Below are 21,182 nucleotides of genomic sequence, written 5' to 3'. Positions count from 1 at the left end.
TCCAGAAGAAGCTAGTGACTACAGTATTTAAAATAGACATATAATCCATTTGAATACATTCTACCTTATCTCACCAAAAATTGAACAAAATAACATTTGGAATGTACCCATTTAATTTTCTTTTGAATAGTAGAAATAGAGCACATCATAACTATTGTGCTAAAGAGCTATATGATGTCTTCTAGTGGACAATTTGGGATGGCAAGATTGGTCTATTAGTTATCCTAAATCAGTGGTTGTCCATAAATGGACTTGTCCATTTATTTATTTATTTATTACATCATACATAATTAAGTGTAACACAGGATAAATAACTGAAATGTTATTCTTTAAATAGCAATAAATGATAAATATAATTGCAGATTTCCTGTCACTCCATTAATGACTTTCTCAATAAATAAATAAATAAAACCATAAAATACCTGGGCTTCTACTATACTGGTAGAATTAAGTTTCTAAAGCCTGAGAATCAGTACTCTAGAAGCTATTTCTCCTTAAGCTTCTATAAAAATGGTCGATTTTTTTAGTAGAATAAAGTCGTAAGGCATTATTTGTATCTCTTATAGTGAATATGCCCAACTATTTTTCAACAAAACCAGTGAACATCCTCTTTCTTACAGCAGCCTTCTGATGCTTCTGCTTACTGTAAGTGTTTTGCTGTAATAAGCATAATTCCAACACATTTTACTTGGCAAGCAGTAGTTCTGTCAATTAAAGATATATTAAAATGCTCTTATGAAGTGTTCATAAACATGAATATCAGTATGTGTGTCGGTATAAAAATGTTCCACACTGTCAATGAATAATATTAGTGTAGGAGGAAAGAGTTAACTCCCTTCACTGACAGCCATTTTAAACTAGATATGTGAATTGCAATTACACAATTATCACATTATGTTGAAACCTAAGTGAGTTCTTGCAAAATAAGTAGCAGTTCCTCACATCTGATACTTAGCATGAGCTCTCTATTACAGAATACAGAATATTGGAATCACTTATATTTGAATTCTCAATATTTAACATTTGGAATTAATCAGCTTACCTATATACTGCAGGTATATAGGATGCATTACACAACTCAGATAACCAGCAGAGTTCCAGATTGACTGACTGGTATCTGTATACCACCAGATTCTTCAAAAGTCTCCTGGTGGTTCATAATATAACCAATAAAATCATAAGAACTTAGCATAAAATTCATAAACTATCCATCTACCCTATGTTAACTCACAGCAACTTTATAGTTAAAAGGATAGATTAAAAGCACTATGAAATAGCTGTTTTCATATTTTCCTAGATGGCATTAAGGAGGGTGCTATCTGGCTTTCCATGGGAAGTCCATACAGAAAAGCATTGTGTTTTGGGCTCCTCTTGAACCTTTCATGATCAGGAGACTCTCAAGATCTCTAGATATGAATGGGAGAGATGGATCAGTTCTATCCGAAAATGACAGTGCTAGAGATACCTGGGTGATAAGCCACGAAGGACTTTTTAAATTTTACTCTGAAGCCCACTGGAAGCCAGTGCAGCATCTACAAAATCAGAATTTCATGGCTGGAATGGCTGTCACCTATCAGCAAGTGGGCCACTGCATTTTTCATGAACGCTAGCTTCTGAGTATGCGTCAAAGGCAGTCCCATGCACAGTCCACTGCAGTAGTCTATTCTAGAGATGGCAAGGGAGCGAGTTATTCTTGCCAGGGTCTCCTGCTACAGGAATGGTCACAACTGGAACAAGTGCCATTATATCATGGACACAGTCAGTATTTGCTTTTTAATAACAGAAGAACAGAGCAATTACCATCCCATTCATTTATTGACTGTTTAGATATCCAGTTCAATAGGACTGACCACAATTAAAATAACTATAAAAAATATAGGAGATGAAATGGAACCAAGAGAAGCGGGAGTCATTATCAGATGGTACCAACTGCGTTACATATAAAATCATTTTTCTTGGCAACAATATGGAAATAGTTTGCAACTGTCTACTTCTGGCATGTATAGTCTAGGCCCCAGAATTCGTATTCAAATCTCATCCTGCTTAGTTTTTTCCAAGATTAGCCAAGATGTTGACCCTTAGAACCATTTAAATTATTTATGCTCTATTTTCTAATATCATTAAAGGAATAACTCCCTTGTGCCTAAATAAAGTAAGCATTTTAAAGTAAGTTCCATCTTTTCTTTAATTTTTTAAAAAACCCACTTCAGAATTTCACTCCCAACTTTTGACAATTCTTCCTTGCACGTGAGCAGCAGGCAATCTTCAAAGGCCTTGTCTGAAATTATTTCCAAGGGCTGGCTAAAGGTTGAAGTGGCTGAATCACTTTGGGTTAGGGGACAGGGTGGCCAAGAATCACAGTACCTTGGTAATGGAATTATGTCACCAAAGTGATGGGGATGGATCTCTAGGGGTGGTGGGAGACCTTTTCGGGGGTTGCAGATAGAGGGTTTCCCCCCCCCCCTGATAAATTAAGCCCAAGTCAAGGTTTAAACATTCCCCTGCTTTTTTTCTACCAAACTAGTGGTTTGCTGTCATAATTCAGCAGCTCAATTCTGGAGACTCTTAGGGATGGAAAGAAAGGAGCTGGGAGACTCTCAGAATCCAGCAAAAAGGGCAGACACAATCAATGTGGAAGGATTAACACACCCTGAAATGAGAAAAGATCATTCTTTATAAGACCTACAGCAAATCGGTATCACCAGGAGCAACCATGTGGAAACCTGTTTGGTTTATGACTGAATTCTCAACCTCAAATCTAGCTGTATTTAGACAGAACAGTTAATTTTTCATGGAAGTGCTGAAATGGAATTCTGATGATTACAGTAATTCCACTTGAAAGCAGAGCCTTTCTCTGTGTCCCAAGCAAGTAGTTTTTCTCTGGGTTTCTAAACAGTAGAGAAGTCCAGAGTATATATGCTTTGTTTGGAATGACCTTTTGCAGTATATACACAGAATCTCTAAATGTAGTCAATGGAAAATAAGATGTTCAGGCAAAGGGAGAAAGGAACCAATTTGCTACATGTTAAGCATTGATTCCTCCCCCCCCCTTTTTTTCCAGTGAGAATCTTCCTCTGCTTGAGTAAAGTCACTTCATATTTTCCATAAATTTATTCCAAACATTGCATTCACTGTACATTTAAAAATTTACTCATGTCCCTTTAGTTAGAAACATTAGTATTATTAAGTGTCAGAACACTGTGGTCCTGTGATCCCTTCTGGCAGCCACAAGGGACCAACGCAGAGGGTATGCCAACATCTTGAGCACCTTGGATGTTGTGAAGATTATCATCAAAAAAGATGTGGGGCTGGATCTTGGAGAGGATAGGACCTTTTGGAGCTCCAGCCATGAAGAAGGCTTCATCAGTTGGCAGTCCCCATTCCCTAAGAGTTTTGATGGCCCGGATACCCATATCACGGCCACTGCGGGCAGTTACCAAATAGATGCGGATGGGAGAGTCCTCTTGGCCAAATTTTTTGCGCATCTTCCCAAGATGCAATGCAAAGGCTTTCAGTGGACCCTGGAAAATATGGTAGGAAACAGAGAGAATGTTACGGTATTATTTTGCAGACAGCTGGAGAGCAGAAATGAAGACCCAGTTATTGCACTCAGAGATGGATAATTAAACTTTATCACAATTTTATTTTACAATGAACAATATGATCCACATGGGGATCTTACTTTAGCCTATTAACAATAAGGGATGGTCATGAAGGCAATTCAGTAAAATAGTGAATCTGAATCCATTCAAGCATCAGGGAATATGGAACAACTTTATACTGTTTTTTTGATTTCTCAATTCAGTAATATTTGTCTAATTTTCATAATCACTAATTGTTTATGTAACAAGCATACAGATGGCTGCTTTGTAGACATAAACAGATGCATTAAAGCAAATTCCTCATCAGTAAGCCTGTCAACTGAACGGTACCTGTCAAGTTAAAGCAGAGGCATTATCTAGACAGTTCACTTTGGTTTAAACAGCTGTTAATTCTTTTTTTAAGATATCTCATCCTTTGTCATTCTGTGATAAATTGAAAGATACTATTTTTACAATTTTTATAAAACATACAATTGAAGATGGAAGGAGTGGGTTGACACGGAGACTGGGAAGCAGTAGTGGGAAGACACTGGAAAGACCAGGGGGTGGGCAGGCTGGTGGGAACACGTGGGAAGATTGGGGGTGAGCTGCCCATCAAGAAGATTAGCAACAGCAGTGGGAAGATACTAGGAAGATGTGTTGGGGGAGGCACGCAAACCAGTTGCTGCCTAATTTAGATAACACCCCTTGGTTCAGGCTTAGTGACAGAACACATGTTTTGCACATAGAAGATGCTAAGGTCAGACCCGCACAATGAACTTTGAAAACACTATCTCAAAAAGAAATTAAAAAAGAACATAGGGACATCTTCTGAGGAATGTAGGCAACTTTACCTCTCCCATGGGCACAGTTTCCATAGTTTTCTCATATTGCACTGCTTCCTCAAGACCTTTCTCATGAAAGACACGATCAGTCTCATCCGAAAAGAGTACGGCATCACCATCAAAGACAACTCGTAATTGAGTTCTGGGAGCCTGTATCTCCTGCTGAAAGATGAGTGCTGCTGAAACTCCTGCATGACAAATAGACTTGTTACCTTGTAGCTGTTCAGTAGAGACAGCTTGGCTCTGCCCCCAGTTTAAGAAGACATTCCTTGTCATCACTGATTTCCTAAAGATAGCATGGATTATATTTTTTGCACAAAACAGAAATGTTTGAGAAATGCTGTATGACTGCATAGATCCCTCAGGAGAAACCATCATATGTTTTTGATGTCAGAATTGACAACTTTTCTTGTCATCTGAGTTCTCCTTATCTTCCATGGGGTGGGTGAAGAGTCATAGGAAATCTATCTATCTCCTCTTGTACAAGAGCTACAATTCTCAGAATTCTCAATTGCCTGGCAATTCTGGAGGGCACCAAGTTAGAAAAGAATGCAATAGATCAGTGTTTTTCAATGTGCTTGTAATGGCTCTACTGAAATTTTCTGAGCATGACAGAAAATGCCTCTTCTTTTTTTTTTTTTTAAAGATTTTTTATCCCACCTTTATTATTTTTATAAATAACTCAAGGTGGCGAACTTACCTAATACTCCTTCCTCCTCCTATTTTCCCCATGACAACCACCCTGTGAGGTGAGTTGGGCTGAGAGAGTGTGACTGGCCCAAAGTCATCCAGCCGGCTTTCATGCCTAAGGCAGGATTAGAAATCACCGTCTCCTGCTTTCCAGCCTGGTGCCTTCACCACTAGACCAGACTAGCTCAAACTGGCTTTTTAATGAGAAACAGACTTACTTCCCTGATAGCAGCTAACTTGAGAAAAACCTGCCCTGCTAAACAGTGACACCAACTGGGATTTAGAGCACCTACCACCACTTGCTCCCCTCAGCATTTATGCTAAGAAATAACCTGGTATAAGTCATTGACAGAATGTCAGAGTTGGAAAGCCAACATGGAGGAGATCCTTGTTGTCTGAACTTGGAAGAACATGAAGCGGTTTGTCAAGAGGGCCCTTGCAGAATTTGTGATGGAATATAATGGAGGAAGCATATTTGTCTCAAGACATAATCAGGAAAATCAGAGCAACAAAATATAAGAAAAGTAAGTATTTCAGTTAAAAAGGGAAGGAACAGAAAAGAACAAACCTCTCTGGAGTGCACTGCACACATCTTTTGGGTCAGCTGAGAGAAAAAGTTTCACATTGTGGGCTTTCAAATATTGGGTAGAATCTTCATCACTGACAAAGCAAAACTTAGAGATTTCCAAACCTTAAAATCCAGAAACAAATAAAGATTGTAAAGGAAGAATACAAACAGAGGTTGAAGCAACAACAAAATGTTTCACGAAGTCTCATTCTTGCAATCCAACTACTAAAAGCTATGAAGTGGCTAGTTGGCTCCTCCAGATGGTTTTTCTTAATGGAGAATGAAATGGAGCAAGAGCACATTTGAAACTTTGTAGGGAAAGAAGAGAAGGGTGGTTTGACTAAGTATGACGATGAAAAATGAAAAAAAAATGGAGTTGGTAGAAGAATAATTAATCCTCAAGCCCTGTAATTTCCCTCATATGAGAATATTAAAGTTACAGTTATATTTATTATATCAGATTTATATTGCACAGCAGCTCATGGCACATACACAGCACCCCTTCCTCCTATTTTTCCCAACAACAACCCTGTGAGGTAGAGAGTAACTGGATCAAAGACACCCAACTTTGGGTGACCAACTCAAACAGGCAACCTACCATATTGTTTCACACTGTTGATTATTCGCACACCGCTCTCTGGACTGTTATTGGAGAGAACAATGACATCAAACAGGCCCTTTTCCTCGGGGTCTCTTTCAAGAAGTTTCTTGTTCACAAACTGCACTGCCTGAAAGGGACAGGCAGAGATGCATTACTACAGGTTTCTCTGAATGCTTTAATGGCCATATATGGATACACTTGGCAAAAACCACAGCTTACGTGTGGTGGCAATTGTTTGAAAGTTCATACATTCACCCTGAAAACATATGTCCATATTAATCATCTGGAATGAACTCTGAAAATGGAAAAACCTTGAATAGCAATAGATAATAGATATATGCAGGGCTGTTGGCAGGATGTGGTCAAAAAAGTCAAGATGGTAGCCACAATGGTGAGATTGAAGCTCCACATCCATTTTTATGTGCATTACATGTGCAACACCCATAAAAAATGGGCAAAGCTTTAATCACAATGCCATGGTCACCATTTTGACTTTTTTTTACCATACTCTGTGGACCCCCCGGGATATATGTTTTCATTACCTACGGCATCTCTGCAAAACTCCTCCTGAACCTCATAAGAAGATGCATATATTTTTAAAACTTTTTTTTCATGTAGGGACAGAAAAATTAACTATCAATCCATGTCCCAAAACAAATTCAGGTAGTCCTCATGTAACAACCATTTGTTCAGTGACCGTTCAAAGTTATGACAGCACTGAATCGATGGTACTTATGCGGGTCCTTGAAGTTATGGCCATTGCAGTGCCCCTGTGGTCATGTGATCAAAATTCAGGCACTTGGCAGCCCATCCACATTTATGACACAAGGTGTGTTTCAACTCCCCCCCCCATTTCCCCCCTCACCTCTGCCCTTTTGGACACCCTGTGCTCTGTCTCCCCTGCTACCCTGCACCCTGCCCTGCATCCTTGCTGCCCTGCACCCCCGCCACTCCTGCCACCCTGTGCTCCACATACCCCTGCCACTCTGCCCTCCACTGCCCCTGCTGCCCTGCACTCTGCCTTCACCCTGCTGCCCTGTGCTCCACCCTGCACTCAGCCACCCCTGCTGCTTGGTGCTCTGACGCCCCTGCCATCCAGCCTCCCTGTGCTTCTCCCTGTACCCCCACCACCCTGCTCTCTGGCCTGCAACCCACCCTGCACCCCCTTCTTAAAGACATGCACGACCAGCAGCTGCTTTGTGAAAGGCCAGGCCGGGCGCACCTCAGCAGCAGCAGCAGGAGGAAGATGGCAAAGGTCAGCTGGGGGTGGCAGGGGTGCAAGGTGGAGCACAGAGGTGGCAGAGTGTAGGGTGCCCAAAAGGGCAGAGATGGGGGAGAGACAGGCGGCTGGGGGAGTTGAAGTAGAGGCAAGCACAGCAGGGTAGGAGAAGCATGAGGTTCTGGCCTAATGACAACTGTTGCTAAGCGGTGTGCTCACATGTTTTACCTAATGACTACATCACTTAGCGATGGAAATTCTGGTCCCAATTAGGGTCATTGAGTGAGGGCTATTTGTAGTCCTCACTTAACCACAATTGGGACTGGCTACTCCATTGCTAAGCAACAAGGTTAAGTGAAACATTACATGACTGCACCAGACTTACAATATCAGTTCCGCTGTGGTCATTAAGCAAATCACCTGTGGTCATTAAGTGATACATCACATGATGGAGACTTGCGATTTTACTGCTAGGTTCTCCATTGACTTTGCTTGTCAGAAGCTGGCTATGAAACTTGCAAATGGCAATCACATGAGGCTGTGACAGTCGTAAATGCACACTGGTTATGAAGCACCCAAATTGCGATCAATGGAGACACTGCAATGGTCATAAGTTTGAGGACTGGTCATAAAGTTACTTTTTTCAGTGCCACTGTAACTTCAAATGGTCGCTAAACAGGGCAGTCCTTAACCAAGGACTACCTGTATATGGCTTCTCTACACATCAATTAGATTATGGCAGGGAGGGGTGTCTTATGTAAACATCCTAACTCAGACAAATGATTCAATCAATTAACCTTGGGCTGTTTGGGACCCAAGTAACTCCCCCTGGTGGTGGCATACATGTATGTATGTATGTATTATTGGAATTCTATCCCACCTTTCATCCACTGGATGTCCATACCACTCCCTCCTCTTATTTTTTCCCAGACAACAATCCTGTGAGGTAGGTTGAATTGACAGAGAGTGACTGTCCCAAAGTCACCTAATGAATTTTTGTGGCTGAGGAATAATGAGAACCTGAGCCTCCCAGTTCCTAGTTCATTACCTTAACCACAATAACACATTGGATCTTTGTAATCTGCCTATGTATTTCTTCCACGAAAATGGTCACCTCTTTAAATACACCATCCTATCCTGGCCATACAAGGTGAGGGGTGAAAAAGGAGTGGGAATGGGGAAGGACTCCCAGCTCTGTCCATGGTGGCTCTGACTTGGATCATGCCACCATGGGACTTCTTTTTCCCAGTTCAATGAAGGAAACAAAAAACCCAGGAGATGAGAAAGGAAGTGGCATTCTCCCAGCCTGTACGAAGAAAACTAAAATAATGGTCAATGAACAGGAGAAAGGCTAAACAAAACAGCCAAGATGGAGTGAGCTGCTGGCTAAAAGGCGGTGAGTGAATTGCCTGAGGGGATGATGGCAGGATCAACCATGCTGTGGTAATGGCCAACACTGCTATAAAATCCTTTCAAGGGATTGGGGTTGGGGTGGGCATCATCTTGGGCTCTCTCCCAGCCTTGTGTTGAGCAGCGTCTGCCAAACCAATGAGACTGGTAAAACTGCTGGACACGGTTTTAACAACTGGACAGAGTAGTAAGGGTTTTATGAGATTAACAAAGGCTAAAGAAACTCTCCCAGCTCTATGTTTATGTAACTAAAGATTCTTGCAATTTTCTGAAGTTGCGAACAGAGTCACAGTGTGAATACAGATGGGAAACAGGACACGAAGACAAACACAGATGTGGAACAGGGACACACAGTGGAAATGAGGTCAGAAAATAAAATTAATGCTGTGAAAAGTTGGGGGGATGTTACTGAGTATTTCAACTGTGAAACTTTACTTATGCTCAGCCTCTGCTTATAAATGAGACACAAATATTACAAAATTCCTGTAAGCCTTTTGTAACTTCATCGTAAAGGAATACCCAGGTATCACCTAACAATTGAAGTCCTTATTTCTTAGAAAAATGGAGTATACATTAGGATTACAATTTACAGGCAAAAGAGGGAGAGACTTAACACTGATCCAAAACCTGTTTATCTTCATACATGTGGATATAAAACTTGTTACCAAGCCAGAATCATTGTTAGTGAAAAACTCCCAGTGACTGCTGTTACAAATGTCACTTCTGCCTTTACTCTTTGTTTTAATTTGGTACATGAACATTGGATGAGGACTCTCTTTAAAACACACAGTGTGTATTTCATACAAATATCTTGCTAAAAGAAATCCAGGTTTTGTTCTGTGTTTTTTTTTTTACCTGAATGAAAGCAAAAGCTGTTCCTTGCTCCAAGGGGCTGTTCTCATTTGTTTGCTGATGTTTCACATACTCATCTTTGCCCTTCGTTAAGAAGATTTCATGCTCCCTCTCCAAATTGAAAATGGCCCTTGTTGTCACAGCAATAACCAACGCTTCCTTTGGATCTTTCTGGAGATGTCCAAGAACACAGACTTAGCTAATATTAAAGGGATGGAAAGGAAGAGAAAGAAGCTTCGTACATTCTCCTCTTTCATATCTTTCTCGTTATCAACTGACTACATCATCTTGCTTGTGATCCAGCACTGTATACTGTATTCAGAAAACTAATTGTCAGAAACTCTGCAAAACTTGTATTTACAGCAGGCTATCCACTATGCATTACACAGGACTTCAGCCTAGAAGCCCAAATCTCACCTTGCACGCTGCCAAAAAAAGGAACTGCAAGGAAAACAGTCAGCAAGAAAGGAAACTTTCAGCACAGCAATCAGCCAGTACTCATCATGTCATTTCCATAACAGTGTCCAGGGCAGACTTTCATGCATATAATGGGAAGCCACAGTCTCTGTCAGCCACTGTAAAACTTCCTTTTCACTGTGAGACTTGGGGCATACACCCTTTTTTAGACTGGATGCTAACTCATCATATGAATTGCATTGAGGATACGCTCAACTAGGCAGAACTAGAAATAGGGAAAACTGGGAAAAGGGAAAATTGGAAGCGGCTGGAGCTCCACTCCCCAATTAAATGCATGAATAAATGACCAGCAGTAGCCAGCTTGATACTTCCAGGAGATCCAGAAAAGAGACATAAAAGCTTTAGAGGGTAACAGGTTCTCACATATGCTTTTGCCCATGTTACTGAACATTTCCCCTTTCAGGTTAAAGGCATATTGTTCAAAACTAGTTAATGTAACTACTTCAAAAGTAAACAGACCCACTCTAAAATATTTCTGAAATTAAACTTTAAATTTTATATAAAATCTATATATAGACATGACCAGAAAATAAAAACTGCCAAGAAACACTTTACCCAACTCACAATCAATTTGTAACAATTGGTTAATTTATGATAACAATTAACAGCTCTCATGGAGAAATCATAAAATAATTTAAAAACAAGCTAAAATTGGCATCTTTAAAAATGACATCACTGAAGTTGCATGGAGAATGAGATACAATGTGTACATAATCCACCTGGAACCTTACTTGGAGTTATATAATGGTGACTGAATGACAAGGAATCTCTACAAAGGAATACATCAATATGTATTCATTCCAATAAGACAGAAGGCAGAGCATTAACAGGAGTTAAGTCATTTCGACTTTGCAACCCCCTTCTAACTTTACTATTACATATTAATTTATCATTGATTGCAATATCCCACACTTCTTTATACCATTCCTCTATTTGATAATTGCCTTGTGTTTTCCATTCTCTAGCTATCATTAGTCTTGCCACCGTCATTAAATTTGTAATTAAATCTTTAGTAGCTTGAGTGCATTTATTCTTATCATATATTGATAACAGTGCTATATCCGGACATACTTCCAAATTTATCCCAATTAACTCATTTATCTCTTTAAATACTTGTGGCCAGATCTTCTGTACCTGTTTACAACTCCACCACATATGGAGAGAAGTATCCGACTCCTGACATCCCTTCCAACATGTTACTGAATATTTTCTATCTATTTGGTTTAATCTTACAGGTGTCAGATACCATCTCCAGACCATTTAAAAGTAATTTTCCTTTATCCTTACCAACATAGTTTTTAAAATACGCATATCCCATATCTTCCCCCAACTCTGATTACTTATTTGTGTTAAATCATAATCCCATACAGATTTGAGATAATCTTGTCGATCTTCAATTTCTAATACTATCTTATAAATTTCACTTGTTTCACCTTTAATAACTGTATTGTCTTATCTTCTCTCTCTAAAATCATCTTCTCGAATCTTGTGTAGTCTCCACATTTTTTTCATTTATCCACTCTCTAGTCCACTTCTCTAATTGTATAGTTAAACCACGATATCTTTCTTCCCCTTAACATCTCTCTTATTCTATCTTTACTATTCATTTCTTTTGCCCAATTCTTTATTCGAAATATTTTCTTCTCCTTTAATTCCTCTTCCAACTCCTTCTTTAAATTTGTAGGGAGTTTTTCCATCACCACCACTGGGGTCAATGGGGAGACAACTGGCATTAATTTCTCTTTATATTTTGCCCAAATCCTTAAAATAGTTTTTAAAAAGGGGTTCTCAACCCCATCCAGCTGTTCTTATTTAGTTTATTAAAAAATACATTTTCCAATTTCCATTCCACTTCTTACGTTTCCATCTCTAACCAGTTCAACTCTCCTTGTCCTACCAGACCATCTATAATATATTTTATTTGATTAGCTATATAGTAAAGTCTTAAATTTGGAAGCCCCAGTCCTCCAGCTTTTTGAGACTTATACCATCTATTTTTATTCACCCTTCCTATCTTGTCATTACAAACATTATTAAATATGGTTTGCCAGCTCTTCATCTCTATCTCTGATACCTTAATTGGTAACATCCTAAATAAAAAATGTATTCTAGATAAAATCATCATTTTAATCATTGCTGTTCTGCCAAACCATGATAATTTAATTTTCCTATAATCCTCCAACTTTTTAATCTCTTGCTTTAATTTATAAAAATTTTCCATTTCTAAATTACTATATTTTTGGAAAGAGGAATGATTAAGTAAAATGTTGGTCCTGGGGGTGGGGTGCATGTCTAATGTTTCATTCTATAATTGTAATTACTAAATATATATGTAAAAGTAATAGAAGTTGGAAATAAGTTATATTTGTATGTATGTGTATGTGTTTATTGAATAAATTTTTTTAAAAAACAGGTGTTAAGATCTCTTATGATGTTTTGCAATATCAAGGTTATACAGATACTTTCTCGGGGGGAAGCTTTGCTTAGATTTCCCTTCTCAACATCTTCTCTCAATATCAAAATCAATATCCATTAGCTACTCTGTTTTAAAACCCAAAGATTACAAAGCTAAAAAAGACAGATGTACAGTTGCATACTTTGCCTCTAAGGTCTCGTTCCAAACTGAGTAAAAATTATCTAGAAGAATCAGAGGAGATTAGTCCTCATAGCAGAATGTCAGTTTAAGCCAGTTAGTGCTGTTGCTTAACCAGACTTGCACTTCTACTAAAACAGATCCTCCCCTAAGCAAAGGGCAGCACTGGAAACCTAGTGAGGGGCACCAACCAATAGCCTTCTGAGTTGTGACCCCATCCCTCTGGATCAGCATGCAGAGCACTCAGAAATCCCTATGGCTCCCACCCTGATGACGTTCAGAAATTCTTTGAAAACTCGGCTATTGTGATAGGGTGCTTGTCGAGCTCCTATAGGCTTTTTTTTTGCTTGCTTGTGTATTTCTTCTTCTGGACACACAAGATCTATTTCTTTATTTTACTGTTTCTAGCTTTTAAAGTGTAAGCTGTCCAGAGTCATATCAAGTAGAGTATCTTCTAAATTGTAGAAATAAAATAGCTGTTAGCAAAATTTCAAAGACAAAGGAAGGAGAATGAGAAGATTTATGTAATTTACACACAAGATGGGTTTACATAACACACCTGGCTAAACTGCAGTGAGATAAATTGTGATAAAGGATGTTGTATGAGCCTAACCTCTATGGGTTAGTTTATGGTTCTTGTGAATCCAGTAGCCTGTGCAAAATGTCCATGGGGGTGTTTCACTTTGCTGAAGGTTTGTGCAAAGCACTCTTTAGAAGGTGCTTCCTACAACCATGCAGCCTTTTTGTTTCTAAAGGCAGAGTGAAGTGGTTATGTTTACCTTGCTTTGCACTCTTTTTCAAGTATCCGAAGTGCCAATCATGGTTGCAAAGCCACACAAAGTGCACTGACAAGACAAGACACGTTGCCTCTGCAAGATGAACTGTGATTGCCCAACCCTAGAATCATTGAGTTAATTCTACAAACCACATACTAGTTAAACATAGGTTAGCATCTTATGAAACACCGTCATAAGCAAATCCCCCTACTTTTAAGGGCTGGACGTATCAAGTCAGGAAACAAGGAGCTTGGAACCAGATAAGACTGTTTTGGAAACCCAGGCCTGGTGCTGGCCCAATATTAGGCAAAATGAAAGAGCTTTCTTCATGATTTGCAGAAACTGAGCACCAAAACTTACCACACGCAAGAAGCAGACAGCTGCAGAAACCTTTCAAACAGTGCATGTAAAGCATTGCTGTAATTAATACTTCACCTGGTTTATGCTGGTGTTTATGATGGTGCTATCAGGGTCTGCCATCTTCTATTCTAACCTTGAAGGGGGAAAAGAAAATAGCTGATCCATCAAATTCATTTAATGCCAAGAGAGCTGACATCAGACTTTATGACATCTTTTATTCCCAAAAGAGGAAGAAAACACTCTTTCTCATGTCTGTGCCATGATATGCTGTAAGACAGAGTGAAGTAAAAAGCTTTCTGAAAAACCAAGATGGTGTTCCTTCCATGAGCAAAAGCCTCTTGTTAATACTGGCAATGGGAGAGCATCTTCTATTGCTCTGGAAGGCAACAGACTAGCATAGGGGATGCAGAGCTGATGACAAGGCACACTTCTACTTGGAGGCCTGCTATCTACAAGCATTGTCTGTCTGCGGCCACTGCCTACTCTGCCTTACAACAGGGCCTGCTCTTGCTCAGCATACCCTTTTCATATACAGTAATTGGACAAAATGTTGTTCTATGGAGCCAGGATCAAATTGTGAATGATGAAATATATATAAACCACAGTGAGCTGAGAAATAACAGCTTAGTCATGCAACTTGCTGAAAAGGAAATACACAGAGTGAGAACCCCAAATAGGTCAATAAATATCCAGCTAACATTCAGTTATAACAGTTTAACGGAGTCCAGAGTAAAGGGTGGCACTTTTGTATTGATTTGCTGGCTTCTCTGCTATTCATAATGGAAATACATCTCTTTGAATTAAAAATACGTGCATCTTTATAACCAGACAAAAAATGGCTTTAACATTTTGGGACACCCCCCCCCCGCAAAAAAGCATTACATTTCATAACAAACAAACAAACCTGAACCAATACATTCTTTGTGGCGATGTATCACATTGACAGAACTTTTCATCCAGTAAAGCTTGTCATTACTTATGTTCTTTCAATAAAATAATTGCTGCTAATTGGAAGCTGTGGAGGGACAGACTGGGCCCAAGCAGACCCAGGTTTTAGTTTGCACTTGACTAAGGACCTTATTGGATTATTTTGGACCAGTAATTCCATCTGCTAACCTGCCTCACAGAGTTGCTGTAGGATAAAATGAGGGAAGCCCCCATGTATACCTACTGTGCTTGCACAAGACAGGTGGGATATCAATGCAAGAAATAAATACATTTTAAAATAAGGAGAAGAACAGATATCTGTGGTTAGTAGCAATTATGGGTTTTTTTTCTTTTTAATGTTAATTTTTAGGAAGAAGGAGTAAAAACAGGTTCTTGATAATATTCAGTCTGGAATATAAAATGTCTATAGTGCACGTGCCATGCCACTCGACAGCATGTTACAGTTCCAACATTGCAGCAAATGTAGGCTTGCTTGCCTTGCAAGATTGCTTAAATATATAAAAGGACCAAGGTCTATCCAGTCCAGGGTAGTCTAGTCCACCACCTTCCCCACTACCTCCCAACCCTGGCCAATTAGACACTTCTAGGAGCTTGTTGTTGTTTTTTAATTGTTGTTTTTATATTGCCATGGATCAGCACCTACTTCAGCCCTGCTCTCCTGCATTGCCCTCGCCTTGCCTTCCTGACTGCCCTTTGCCCTGCTGTGCCAATTGTAGCAATTCAAAGGCCTTGGCTTGTGAACGGTGAGATCACTGAGGGTCCCTGCCTTCCCTGCTGGATATACCTTCTCAGGGTAGTTAAAGTGGATTAGAATTAACACCACAGAATTTAAGGAGGTAGAAGGAGAGGCCTATGTAAAAAGCTTAACAAAGGAGATAGAAAAGAGTCATTCATTTATAGAAATCTTCCAAGAAACGCCATCATAAATACTTACACACTGTAAGTGCCACATTTAAGAATTCCTATAAGAGCAGTGAATTAACTACCATTCTTATCACTATCAGAGCTGGAATCAGCTTGTGGTCCATGCTTGGAGCAAACCGCCATTGCAGCTTCTGCAGTGTGTTGCACACAGGGAAGGCTTGAAAGCTCTCAGGAAGTGTTATTTCACAACACCCTTTAGTCTATTAACTGAATGTTTATAAATGAGAGTTTGACTGGATTCGGGGAGATGTTTATACTTCAAAGAATTTGGGGACTGCAGGCTTGACAATTAAGATGCTCAGTTTGCTCAGTTCAGCTTCAACCACGAAAGTTGGAATGCCTGTTTGCAGTTAAGTTATAATAAATATAAAGGGACAAATTGTAGGAACAACTCAGAGAATTCACAAAAGTTACCTCTGAATGAAATTAAACGTCACCCTCTTTATTGCTAGTTAAATGGAAATTAAGAACTAGTCCGAGATAAATATTGGCCCGCCTTCTTCCTTGTATCTCACTACATACACAGAAATAACAAATCGGACTTCATCATCTCCGGTGAACTGCAATATTGTAGCCACTGAATCTTTTGATTCAGTGCAATATTGAAGCCGCTTTCCCCCCTTGTGTCTGGCAGGGAGAGGAAGGCGCCCATAAGCGGAGAAACAGAGCAGAATGAAAGGAAACAGCATTCCGCAAATATTTCCTTGTAAGGAGCGAGCACCAACTGAAGAATCGATAGAAAGGATCGTGGTTGTTCGTAAAAAGTTGGAATAGTGGTTTCCAACACTATTTTTCTAACGACAAAAACACGCATGCAATTCATTCATCAATGTGCAAATATTTAATAGCCAAATACCCCCAAACTCACCGCCTTTTATTCATCAAGACAGCTTGTCTCAACAACAGCGGCACGCGAGGCACCAAGTTTAGAAGCAGAAGATGCCGCTTCTTTTATGTACAGTTTTTTTCCCTGCCATGATATAAAAGTTCCCCGGTATGCTGGGAACTGTAGTCTGTGCCTCTGGAAGATCACATGCCTGCTTACGAAGAAAAAGACCGGAATGGACTCTCTTTCCCAGACTGCCTTGCGCTAATTGACTAAAAAAAAGCAGGGCGTGGGTAGGGCGGGGTCTTGCCTGTCAATGGATGAATTGCCCTAGTGATGATAGTCTGAGATTTCTCCACAAGGCTTAAGGTACAAATAGCAGGAGCTCCAGAGTTACATTTCAAGGTTGCCGTAGGCTACCTTTTCAATTCAGGATAGACTCTGCAGTCATCTTTCATAACCCTACCAAAGGCGTTTTTATTTTCACTGGCAGAGTTGGATTATAATTTTCTTCTAGCCCTCTAATTTCATGCCCCTGTTAAATACCACCTATCCAAGGCACATGAAAATATAGCTTGGAAACACATCACTGTACAAATATTAAGGGGAATCATTAGAACAGGTCTATTTATTAAGTGTCTGTCCTCACTTTTATTTAAATATTCTTTTTTAGAATTCAAGAACTATCTGTCTCCAGTATCTGCAAAGGATTTCAAGGGACAGAATGCAGTTTTGCAGAAACAGAATATTGAATTGCCTCTTGTTCCCTTTTTACCTGCCACTAGCATTACAATCTCACATCCAAAATGTTTTTGCCTGCTGCAGACATAATCTATTGGTGCAATATCCTTGTTACGATTATGGCATGGGTATATACATTCACGGAGGTAATTGTCAACCATCAAGTGATCACCCTAACCCATATGGGGGGGAAAAAGCACAAGAGTGGACATAATTCACTGGTGTGCAAAACTCCCTGGCAGGCAAAAAAGGAACAAGAGCCTTGCAAGTTTCTTTAACAGAATAGCTTTAGAGGAAAAGCACCTCTGAGCATAAATAGAGTGGCTTTCTTTTTGGAATGGGAACAGCTTCATAATGTTAAGCAGGAAATGATGGAAATGCTCTTCTGGGAAGTGGAGGATCAACAAATCCTGGTTGCTTGGTGATGGCATTTAGTTTGTTTACTAAAGGTTGTACTTAACTCTCACCCTGTTTATATTTCTGATTGGTTAGATTTATATCCATCTTTTCCTCCAGGAACTCAGAGCCTTCATTTTATTCCCTTTGTATACCTGTGTGGTAGGCTGATCTGAGGGAGAATGACTGAGACATAGTCACTCACTAAGTTTCCATGCTCTATAAGACAGCTGTATTCCTTGTAAATTCCGAAAAAGGGAACGGGCTTTGAAATTCTGCTGCCATCCAACTGCAACTTTGAGTTGAAAGGGAATGGAGTAATTATTTACTCTGCAATTCTAAACTCACTAACAAGAGAGTAAGCCTCACTGGACTCACCAGGAAGTGCTTTGGAATAAATACACATAAGATTGTGCTTTAATGATCTACATTAGAACGGAGAGTTAGAAGTGTGAATCAGAGTTTTTAGTGACTGTGCAGCATGATAGGCGCCAGTGGTAAGTAAAAAATAGAGCACTAACATGTTACTAAAATTAAAGAAGATCAATAATGCAAGCTGCAAATGGTGAATATACTCCAAGAGTTTACAGGTAGATGAGAGTTCTGAATCTGGGACATTGCAGAATGGGAAATAAGGTCTCTGTTATGCCAGTTGGGATTCACACACAAACCCGCACATCTTCTGGCACTGGATGAGAATTCTGTCATGGCTGCACTGTACATGTGCCGGTAGACATACGTACATCTCTAGACACAGGCATTTTAATTAGTATTTTTAATGACTATTACTGTGGGTTAGTCATTACTATGGAAGTTTAAACTGCTATTTGGGGGTTGTTTTTAATTGTGGATTTTTGTAAGCTGCCATGACTCTTTATGAGTGGATGGCATGTAAATCTAACAAACAGACAAACAAACAGCTCCCTCTGTTATGTGTTTGTGGCACTTGGAAAATTAAATTCCAGGCAACATTCACAAGTTCAAGAGACACCCCAAGGGACTGCAAGGAACAGAATGACATTTTCCCTCATAACAGGACATTTCAGCATGAAGATTTTATTTATTTATTTATTTATTTATTTATTTAGTCCCCATCCATCTCCCCCCAGTGGGGGACTCTGGGCGGCTCACAACTCATTAAAAACAATAAATAAATATACAATTAAAAGCCTATATACACAATTACAAAAAATAAAGGAAAAAGTCCAGGAGGCCAATGGTTCAAGGCAGCAACGCCAGGCCTCTAAAGGGCTAGCCAACCCCACACTTGATGTCTTCCCTCCTTGCCCCAGGCCAGATGGCAGAGCCAGGTCTTCAGATCCCTCTGAAAGGCCAGGAGTGAGGGGGCCAATCTCACCTCCGGGGGCAAGATGTTCCAAAGGGCAGGGGCTACAGCAGAGAAGGCCCGCCTTCTGGACCCCGCTAGTCGGAGTTCTTTTGCCGAGGGGGTCCGGAGCATGCCCTCTCTGTGAGATCAGGTGGGACAGGTTGAAATCATGGGGGCAAGGCAGTCCCTCAGGTAGCCTGGCCCCATGCCATGTAGGGCTTTAAAGGTGATAACCAACACCTTGAATTGGACCTGGAAGCAAACCAGTACCCAATGCAGCTTGCGGAGCAATGGTGTTATGTGGGTCCTTCTTCAGGCCCCCAAAATAGCTCACGCAGCTGCATTCTGGACCAGCTGAAGCTTCCGGATACTCTTCAAGGGTAGCCCCATGTAGAGCACATTGCAGTTGTCTATCTGGGAGATAACAAGGGCATGAGTGACCGTTCGAAGGGCATCCCGATCCAGGAAAGGGCATAACTGGTGCACAACCTGAAGTTGTGCAAAGGCCCTCCTGGCCACAGCTGCCACCTGCTCTTTGAGCAGGAGCCATGAGTCCAGGAGGACCCGCAGATTACGCACTGGGTCTGTCTGGGGCAGTGCTACCCCATCCAGCACCAAAGATGACAAAGTCCTGGATACAGAGGAGCCATTAACCCACAGCCACTCCGTCTTACCAGGGTTCAGCTGAAGCTTGTTGTTCTCCATCCAGACCCTCACAGCCTCCAGGCACCATGAGAGGGCATCACTTACCTCATCTGGGATGGAGATGTATAATTGCATATCATCAGCATACTGATGATACCTCATCCCATGATGGTGGATGATCTCACCCAGCGGTTTCATGTAGATGTTGAAAAGGAGCGGAGAGAGAACCGAACCCTGTGGCACCCCACAAAGGAGGGGCCGAAGATGGGACCTCTCACTCCCTATCAACACTGATTGCAATCGGCTCTGAAGAAAGGAGGTGAACCAGCAGAAGATCGTGCTGCCCACCCCCAATTCCCTGAGTTGTCCCAACAGGATACCATGGTTGGCGGTATCGAAAGCCGCTGAGAGATCAAGGAGAACAAGGATGGTCGCACTTCCACCATCCCGCTCCCACCAGAGATCATCCATAAGTGTGACCAATGCCATTTCCATTCCATAACCGGGCCTGAAACCTGACTGAAAAGGGTCCAGATAATCCGTTTCCTCCAGGACCCTTTGGAGCTGTGATGCCCACTTTCTCAACCACCTTTCCCAAAAAGGGGAGGTGGAGACTGGACAGAAATTGTCCAGTACGGAAGAATCCAAAGAGGGTTTCTTGAGGAGGGGGTGCACCAATCCCTCTTTAAAGGCAGCTGGAAACACTCCCTCCCGCAAAGATGTATTAACTATCACCTGGATCCAACTGCATGTTACCTCCTGAGCTGCTTTCACCAGCCAGGAGGGGCATGGGTCCAGATGACAAGTGGTGGCCTTCACAGTCCAAAAGATCCTGTCCACTTCCTCAGGAACAACCAGATCAAACCGTTCCCAGATAGCTGGGCAAGAATGATCCCCTGGTATCTTCCCAGACCCTGCACTATGCTCGGAGTCCAACTTGGAACGAATCCAAGTGATTTTATCCTGCAGATGCTCTGAAAATTCCTCCATGCGGCCCTGCAAATGAATCCCCAGATCCCCCCTACCAAGGAGGGATCTAGAGATCCCAAACAGGGCTGCTGGGTGGCACTCTGCGGACATGATAAGGGCGGAGAAGTATTGGTGCTTCGCTGTTCTTATCACCACAATGTAGGCCTTGATAGTGGCTCTAACCTGTGTTATATGGTACCTCTGCCATAGGAACAATTTCTCAGGATATCTGAGTCCCATGAATCAAATGCATATGAAAATGCAGAATAAATGTCTTTTTCCTGTGCATTATAAATTGTCTGGAAAGACTGGTGGTTAATGAATGCTTTTTTAGTTTTTTTGAAAAGGTGTTCCATGAGTGTAGATCACAGATATGTCTCTGCTGCTCTGTGGTTTGGTTTAATCTGTTGTTGCTGCTTCTGGAAAAAGAAAAG

The 21,182-nt window shown here is 40.8% G+C and overlaps 1 protein-coding gene across 1 annotated transcript; it reads right to left on the bottom strand.

The window, feature by feature from the left end:
• Positions 1–2,656: 2,656 nt before the first annotated feature.
• LOC103063142 (cytosolic 5'-nucleotidase 1A-like) lies at positions 2,657–16,854 on the bottom strand. Its single transcript, XM_088146055.1, has 7 exons — positions 16,713–16,854; positions 14,048–14,105; positions 9,770–9,937; positions 6,283–6,412; positions 5,685–5,807; positions 4,436–4,614; positions 2,657–3,521 (listed from the first exon to the last, which is right to left on the bottom strand). The coding sequence occupies exons 2-7, from the start codon at positions 14,090–14,092 to the stop codon at positions 3,162–3,164; spliced, it is 1,005 nt and encodes a 334-aa protein (XP_088002181.1). The 5' UTR covers positions 14,093–14,105; positions 16,713–16,854; the 3' UTR covers positions 2,657–3,161.
• Between the last annotated feature and the right edge of the window lie 4,328 nt (positions 16,855–21,182).

Source organism: Python bivittatus, unplaced genomic scaffold, assembly GCF_059951505.1.
Source record: "Python bivittatus isolate LINGU-HERP-01145 unplaced genomic scaffold, Pbiv_v1 ctg000480_np1212, whole genome shotgun sequence".
Taxonomy (NCBI): Eukaryota; Metazoa; Chordata; class Lepidosauria; order Squamata; family Pythonidae; genus Python; species Python bivittatus.
Note: the sequence above shows the minus strand (reverse complement) of the source record. Positions and strands in the feature narration are given on the sequence as shown.

Bases quoted from the DNA above. Each gene is read 5' to 3' on its own strand.
- LOC103063142 (XM_088146055.1), bottom strand. From the start codon at position 14,092: ATGGCAGACCCTGATAGCACCATCATAAACACCAGCATAAACCAG. The intron at 9,938-14,047 runs GTGAAGTATTAA...GGACATCTCCAG, and splicing joins TAAACACCAGCATAAACCAG to AAAGATCCAAAGGAAGCGTT. The intron at 6,413-9,769 runs GTAAAAAAAAAA...TGTCCCTTTCAG, and splicing joins CAGCTTTTGCTTTCATTCAG to GCAGTGCAGTTTGTGAACAA.